General features: G+C 49.1%; 1 protein-coding gene across 1 annotated transcript in view; it reads left to right on the forward strand.

Annotated features, from left to right (window-relative positions):
- KATNAL1 (katanin catalytic subunit A1 like 1) overlaps positions 1–2,313 on the forward strand; it is a 130,641-nt gene extending 128,328 nt beyond the window's left edge. Inside the window, exon 10 of the mRNA XM_027588352.2 lies at positions 1,881–2,313. Coding sequence (XP_027444153.1) covers positions 1,881–1,903 — 23 coding nt within the window. The 3' untranslated portion in view covers positions 1,904–2,313. The remainder of the gene's footprint in view (positions 1–1,880) is intronic.
- Positions 2,314–8,502: the final 6,189 nt, after the last annotated feature.

An 8,502-nucleotide genomic window follows, 5' to 3' on the forward strand; every position in this document is an offset into this window, starting at 1 on the left:
CTTCGACCTAGCCTCCAGCTCAGAGATTCATTCCCCATCCAGTCCGGTCTGCTAATAAGCCCATCAAAGGCATTCTTCATTTCTGTATCAGTGCTTTTGATGTCTAGCATTTCCTCTCGGTTTTCTTAGGATTTCCATCTCTCTACTTACATTGCCATTCTGCTTCTGCATGCTGTCTACTTTGTCCATTAGAACCCTCAGCCTATTAATCATAGTTGTTTTAAATTCCTGGTCTGATATTTCCAACAGCCCTGCCATGTCTGGTTCTGATGCTTGCTCTGCCTCTTCAAACTGTGTTTTTTTGCCTTTTGGTGTGAATGTAATTTTTTCTTGATAGCTGAACATGATGTACCGGGTAAAAAGAGCTGCTGTAAATAGGCCTCTGGTGATGTGGTGGCGAGGTGTGGGGAGGGGGAGCGTTCCGTCATCCTGTCTTTAGGTCTCAGTCTCTTAGTGAGCCTGTGCCTCTGCACTGTGAGCTTCACAAGCGTTTCTCAGTTCTTTTTTTTTTCCCTTTAGGTAGACCAGAATGGCAAGAGTGGGCTAGAGTTGGATATTCCCTTTCTCCGTACCAGTTACGCTCTGATATTAAGCACGGAAGGCTTTGGTTAACTAGTTTCCCCTGAGCGCTGGTCTTTTTAAGAAAAACAGTGCTCTGGGGTATTTCAGAATGGTTCCTTAGCCTCCTCCCACTTCCTGGAAACCCAAGGGAATTTTTCGCCAATATTTACTGTGGGAACCTAGTCAGTTTACTAGAGGTAATATTGTGGGGGCCCCCTGTGACCAGGTTCCCCTGGAGTTTTTAACTCTCAGACTCATCTGCATGGAGCCTCCAGCCATTAGTCAATCATGGGGCAGGCTCCCGGGTCTCTCCTCTGGTCAGTCAGTGGTTGTCCGGCTGTGTCTCCAAGCTCGGGGACAGAGGTCTGCCCTGTGTCCTCCCTTCTCTATGGGCCCAAGAAGAGTTGCTGATTCTTCAGTCCGTTCAGCTTTTTACCTGTAGTTAGGAGGGAGTGTGGACTTCCAAGTTCCTTATATTTGGAACAGGAAACCAGAAGCCCTATCCTTGCCTTCAAACATGAAATTTCAACACATTTTAAAAGATATTGAAATAGCTATTTATGTGGGTTTTATTATACACACACACACACACACACACACACACACACGTAGAACCTCAGTCCTAAAAATCTAAAAGGATAGAACCCTGTGGGCAACATTTTAAAGTGAAACTACTCTAGTCCCGGGACATTCCTTTTAAAAGAACATTGACATTCATTTTCCTCAAATTCCTTATCTTCCTACCCTTCTCACAAATAGGAACAAAAGCCATAACGATTAGTACTGGGTATTAGGTTCTATGTTCCAGACTGCGCTAGAAGCTTCGCCTGTGTTAGTGCTAATTCTCATCAACAGTCCTGCATAAAAGGAATTATTTAACCCATTTCATGGATTAAGAAACTGAGGCTCAGCAAGTTTGGACACCTTGCCTACGGCCATACAATTAGTAATTTAATAGGCAGATAATAATAATAATGGTGCCTTAAATCACTGTGGTCAAACCTCATCAGTCAGAGTCCTGCCCCACTCTGGTGGTTAGTGAAAAAGCCCATTGGCTTAGTCGGCAAGTGACCTTTGCCAACACTGCCAGGTGTGTGGGCTGTGTGTGCACGTAGGCATTTCGTACCCCGGTTTTGCAGTTTCCAACAGTAGAATGCCTGGTTTGGAGGTGACATTAATGAGTTGCCAGCCGACTTATAACGATGTGGGTTTTTTATTAGGCTAAAAGTGGTTTGGTTTTAGTGTTTTGGTAACCCTGTGTTTACTCACCCTCAAATCAAATAGTCTTTTTCAACTCAAATAAGCTATTTCCTTCTTAGATCCAAGAGCTTTCAAGCTTTGAAGATAAAAGGACAGGCTGTTTCACGGCTCAGAACTTTCCATGATGTGTCGTCGAGACAGGAAGTGAATTTGCAACCCTTGACGTGTCCTGAGGAGTTCATTCAAGACAGAGGCATCCGATTCCAAAGCAGCAACCTTGACTTCCCTGAACCGTGAAGCACATTCTGCTGCTCTGTGGTTCTCAAAGGTGGAAGTGAGCACTGCAGGAGCTGCTCTGGACGCTCACGCTGCCGCTGGGGACAGCCCCAGGGAGCCCACAGCTGAGAAGTCAGACTGTCCCGCACCCGAGGACACCCTAAAGAGGAAGGGCAACATTGGTTGGAAAATGGGTAACTAGTCTTTGTCAATGACAACATTAAAAAATTAAGGGCCTCATGTAGAAAAACATGATTAAAATACAAATTTAATATATTCATGTTTTATCTTCTCAATGAAAACTGAAAAGTAATCATCTACACATTTGTCATGCTCAACAGAGCCCGTAGAGAGGTTAATATGGATCATTAAACATCATCTATTAAGAAATTACATTTCACAATAGTGAGTAAAGGGAAAACACATTAGCAAACAAAGAATGCCATTCTTCCCCCCAGTTTATTCCCATGCTCAGACTACACTCTTTGTAACAAGAGGAGAAGAAAGACAAAGTTAAAAGCTCTTAAAACTTAGGATGTAATAGAATTGCTGCTGCTTGTGAAATACCGTTTTAAGTCTGTTTATTCCAAAGTCAGGTCAGAACGCCACCTTATAGTGATCAAGTGCAACGGGGTCTAATCCTCTCCCACTTCTTAGCTTAAAGTCCTTTACCTCTCCCCTACGACCACAGAGGTAGGCTTATGCAGCATAGTGGAGTTTCTAAACGTTGTTGAACACAATTCACAATTGAGCCATTTTTGACAATGGCCACTCGGGCCCCACCTACGTGTCTGGGGGGATGAAACGGCTCCATCAGAGGCCACCTGGAGCCTGCAGGTGCAGGAGCATGGAAGGTAACACAAATGTCGTGCGGCCCCAAAACGGAGACCTTATGGGGAGGAAGCAAGAGAGCCTGTGGAGTCTGGTAGCTTCATGCTGGTCACTTTCCAGGGGCCGCAGGACTTGTCAGTTGGCCCGGCATTCATGAGGTACCCGGTGCGGCTGGACAAGGTTAACCGGCTGTGGGGCTAGAGTCCGAGGCCCTGGCCTCCCCGGCAGTCCTGGCTGCCTGACCACAGCAGGTTACCCAACCTTAGCGAGACTGGTTTAAAATAAGGACAGTGCCTTAGCAGGTGAGGGTGACGGTTCCACGAGTTGGCCCGGGGAGGGAATTCTGCGCCGCGCTTGGCCCACGCACTCTCCGCCTCACGCTCGTGCCTCGTTTTCTCCTCCTGCTGGCACCTTTTTTCTTTCTTTCTTTCTTTCTTTCTTTCTTTCTTTCTTTCTTTCTTTCTTTCTTTCTTTCTTTCTTTCTTTCTTTCTTTCTTTCTTCCTTCCTTCCTTCCTTCCTTCCTTCCTTCCTTCCTTCCTTCCTTCCTTCCTTCCTTCCTTCCTTTTAAAGATTTTTATTTATGTATTTGACAGAGAGAGACACAGCGAGAGAGGGAACACAAGCAGGGGGAGTGGGAGAGGGAGAAGCGGGCTCAGCAGGGAGCCTGATACGGGGCTCGATCCCAGGACTCCGGGATCATGACCCGAGCCAAAAGCAGACGCTTAACGGCTGAGCCACCCAGGCGCCCCTGCTGGCACCTTTCTTGATCGGGGCAAGCTGCCTGGCGTCTGGGCCGCTGGACTCCCTCCCTCTACCCCTCCAACCACCGCACACACCCCTGCCTGCTTCATCTTCATAAAATACCACTTGGCACGCGCATCACTTTCTCCCCTGCTCAAAGACGTTCAGTGGCTCCCGCCTGACTTCAGAACAAAAATTAAACATGTTAGCATGATGTTTAAAGCCCTCCCAAATGGGCCTCATGTGTCTGCCCCACTCCCCTACTCCGCTCTTGCTATTCCCCAACACACTGCCATCCTTCTGTCTGCTGTCCTTTTCCAGTTTCTCCTGTAGGGAAGTGCGCTCACCTCCTTTCTGTGATTCCCTTTAGGCAAAAGTTCTGTCCTCCAAGGAGGCCTCCATCACTGTGAGCACAGCCCCTGTATCCCGGAGCCATGACTGGGGCCTCGCTTCGCAACCATCCTGGCCAATGGGCAACACGATGGTCCTCCCCCATTTTTCCTCACTGGGCGCCTAGCTCCTTCTGTCTCCTGCATCCCAGCATCTGCTGCACCAACATGGCCCTGCGGCCTTCAGGCCAGGCTGCTGAGGACGAGGGGAGGAGGGGGCTCCGAGACGCAGAGTACAGGTCGTGCACACAGACCGGAAGGACAAGCCATGCCCTTTCTGCCTGTAAGCAGGTCTGAAAATGGAACAACTCTTTTTTTTTTTAAGTCTCAAGAAAAATGCACTTTATTATTAATACTGTCTGTACTAAAGGGGAGCCCTCATTGGGACGGGGATAAAATGATCAAAATGGGCCCTGCAAATAGTGCTAACTTAGGAGTGCCTTGTTTTAGTCTGAGGTCACGGATTCAGCAAACGTTCTGGCCCTGCTCTGAAGAGGCACCGTGCAAGCCATTGGAATCACAGCTCCTTCTTCCAGGATGGGGCAGAGAGGCAGACAAATAAATGAGCGCTTTTACCCCCGGAGTAGAAGCTGCAATTGCTACAGGAGCATAAGCCCACGGCACTGTGCATGCCCTCTGGAGGGACACGTAGCCCGGTCAGGAGAGGTCCAGCGGAATGTCCTGAGGAGCGTGGGCTATCTGAGCGAGGCCCAGCTGGTGCACTGGTGTTAGTGGTGAGAAGGAGAAAGGAGGTGGCAAGGAGTGAGGCTGGAGTGAGAGGAACAGCGAGTTACAGGACCCAGAGGTGAAAGGGAGGGTGGTGTGTTTGGAACAGAAACGATGGGGTGAGGTGAGGTGGGGCGGCAGCTACGAGGTGCCGGAGAAAGCGGAACAGGTTGGCAGGGGCCAGACGGCGGAAGGCCCTTCTGCCCTGTTAAGGGGTTTGGACTCTCTCCGAAGGGTTTTAGGGCAGGTAGCCTCTGTGACGGAGCAAAGTATGGTGTGATCTGGAGATCAGATTCTGGACCTTTGTCGCCAGCGTTTGCTGTTCTGTTTAATACCCTTTCTGAACGAATTCTGTAAAGTTTGTAATCTTTGTCATGTTTAGCCACTGAACCCTCTGCTCAGCTGGTTCCAGAGATGTCCTCAAATTCCTGTGACCCATAAATCTCCCAGTCATCGCCCAGGGGCCCAGTGCACACGGTGGGGTACATCTTCGATCCTCAGCCAGACAGCGGCCAAACGTGCCTTCTTAGACTTCACTTCCTGCTCGTGCAGAGCCTCAAGGTCAACTCGGGGGTGAGAGCTCGGGGCCTTCTCAGGTCCTCAGGAACACACGGCCGTGCACATGCACATGGCTATCCAGATGCCCAGGAATATGCCAAAGCTTTTAAAGCCCCGATGGAGAAGCACTCCTCATCTTTTCCTTTTCAGCTTTCTGGTTAGCTGCTTGTGTGCCCCAGTTGCTCTTCCGTTCCTCCAGCAGCCACAGGGCACCCAGCCACAAAGTGAAACAATTGTGTCTAATTGGGGGAGTAGGTGGTAGACACCCCTGGAGAAAAGGCTTTTTGCATGGAGTGAGTTCAAGTCAGGTCAAATAAAGATGATCTTGCAAGTGGGGTCTTTCAGAGAACTATCAGGGTGACTGGATCATGGCAGCTCCCTGGGAATGAGGCTTTAAGGGAGCTCCCGCCCTATTTTCATCCTTCTGCTGGCTGCCAGGCCACCGGCTTTACTGTTTGGTTTTCAAGGCAATAGCGGAGCTGGAGACGGGAAGAGTGGAACAGGGCAAGTTCAAGTACCACAGACCTCACTGTTCTTACCAAGACTTAGTCACTTACACTGAAGAAAGGCTTCCTGGATTTACTGCAAGCCTTTGGTTAATTCCGGAGTTCTGACAAAGTTGAGTTTGACAACTTATTGTCAGTGTTGTTCCTTTTTTGGAGGAGAAAAAATTTTGGAAGTCCGTATTACCCATTTGGATTTTTGTTTTGGAAGATGACTCTGGCCCTAGTGTGTAGGAGACGTTGGGGTTTGGGGAAGACTGGAGTCAGGGAGAGGGGGTGGGGATTTCCTGGTCAATGGGCAACATGAGGGTAGTAGCAGGTGGGGAAACACCCAGAACGGCTCTTATGTATTGAAGGGTTACGGTTTGCCAGGTTCTGGGCTCAGTACTTTACATAGTTTTTGTACATTACCGTATCTGTTTTAAAGATGATAAAACTACATTTAGAGAAGTTCAGTACCTTGTCCAAGGGCATACAGCTAAAAAGAGGGTAGAGCAGTTTTTGAATCTTCATTTTTCTGACGTTAAAATCCATGCTTATAATCACTACCCTGTATTTCTGGAAGCAGGCTCAATTACTACAGTTAAAAAAAAAATCTTCACTTAACAAATATTTATTAATGACCAGCTATGTGCCAGATACTGTTTTAGGGGTTAGGGATATAGTAGTGAAAGTGAACAAGAGAGAAAAAAAATCTCTTTTCTCATGGAGCTTACATTCTAGTTAGTGGAGACAGACAATAAACAAGATACATAAGCAGACTGTATCTTATGGCAATAAACGTTGAAATAAGGCAGAGGAAGTAGAGAGAGAGAAGGGGCCTTGCTAGAAAGTAATATTTGAGTAAGGACCTGAGGTTGAGAGAAGCATATTTTTTTAAAAGATGTATTTATTTGAGAGAGAGAGAGAGAGAGAGCAGGGGTGGGAGTGCAGGGGAGAAGCAGAGGGAGAGGGAAAGAGAGTCCTAAGCAGATCCCACACTGAGCATGGAGCCAGAAGTGGGGCTCAGTCTCACGACCCTGAGATCACGATCTGAGCCAAAACCAAGAGTCGGGTGCTCAACCAACGGCACCCCTCAGGTGCCCCAGAATGTGCATATCTACGTGAAGAGCATCTGGACAGAAGGGATAGCAGGTGCAAAGGCCCTGAGGCAGGAAGGTGTCTGGCTTGCATGAGGAACAGCAAGGGGCCAGGGTGGTGGGTGGAGCCAAGTGAACGAGGCGGGGGGATCATACGGAGACAAGGTCAGAGAGGTAATGGGGACGCAGACTGACTTTGAGGAGTGACATCCCTCAAAGGATTCCTCTGGCTTATGTGTTGAGAATAGAGAGACAAGGCCAGACACCGGGAGGCCAAGGAGCAAGCTTGGCAGGAATCTAGGAGAAAGGATGTGGTGGCTTGGAGCGAGGGGGTAGCATTGGAGGAGGTGAGGGGTTGTTGGCTTCTTCTGAAGGTTGAGCTTACAGGATGTGCTGATGGACTGGCAGTGGGGAGTAAGGAAAGAAAGTGTTGTCAAGGACGACTCCAGGTTTGGGCACTGCAGCCACCAGGGAGGATGGCGTGTCCCTTGCTGAGACGGGGAAGAGTGGGAGCAGGAGGTTTAGGGACTCCTAACAGGGGCTGTGTCTGCAGGGCTTAGCTGAGTGACCTATTCGATACCCTCGTGTAGCTTTCTGGCAGGCAGTTTTAAGAACCAGTCTGTTGTTCGGGGAGGGCATTGGGCCTGGGTGAGCAAGGCAGTGTAGAGAAGAAGCCACGAAATGACCACTAATAGCCCAGTGGTGAAAGGCGGGTGGATAGAGGCCAGAGGCACTCAGCAAGGACAGTTTTTTCCGGAGCCGAAGCATCCCTCCATCAGCAGTGTTCGCATCGGTGACCTTGATTTATAAAAAGCAGCAAGCATGGGACCCCGCTCAGTCAGTGCCCACCGTGTGACTGCTCTGCGCTCTGAATGAGCTCACTGAGGTTCACCATACGCCGAGAAGGCAGGGAGGTCCGACATTAATTCTGAAAAGATTTCCACCAAAAAAAAAAAAAAAAAGAAAACAAACAAACCGTTAAACTCGACGTAAATAAACGTGTGACACTTAAATAGGCAAGCCTCAGTTTTTGGTAAAATGAATTCGGGTGGAGCAGCCCTCGCCCAGGGACGCAGGACAAATGCGACCCCACTACATGTTCGGTCAAGATGGAGAGAGCTGGAAAGTGCGGGAGGCCCTGGGACCGACTCCTTCCAGTCCTTCCGATCCAGGGTCAATGGCCATCCATCGCTCAGCGCTCTCCCCAGGCCGAAGACGCACACGGTTTGCTAGAGAGAGTTCATATTCCCCGCTTGAATTAATCTTCCCTTTCCGGGGAGCTTGCCAGGCTGCCGAGGAAAACACACTTCATGTCAGCGTTTCCAAGGTAAATGCAAGCTCTTTGTTCCTCCGGCCCTCCCCGGGGACTGGCCCCGGGCTCTTCCTCCCGAGAGCCACCTTTTCCTTCGGTTGCCACAGACGCTTGGCTCACCCAACCCGTCTCTTCCCCGCCGCCGCGTCTTGTTGCTGCAATCTGTGGTTACAGTTTTTAAAGACTTAATAAACAGATGTGTTTTTCTATCCCCAAGGAAGGAAATGAAGATTGTCACTTGGCGTTGCTTCCTGCCATCATGTTTTTGTTGCTGTTGTAGAAATGGGGCAGAAAATTACCGCTGCTCCTTTATTGCTCAACGGCC

The sequence above is a fragment of the Zalophus californianus genome, chromosome 3 (genome assembly GCF_009762305.2).
Source record: "Zalophus californianus isolate mZalCal1 chromosome 3, mZalCal1.pri.v2, whole genome shotgun sequence".
Classification (NCBI taxonomy): Eukaryota; Metazoa; Chordata; class Mammalia; order Carnivora; family Otariidae; genus Zalophus; species Zalophus californianus.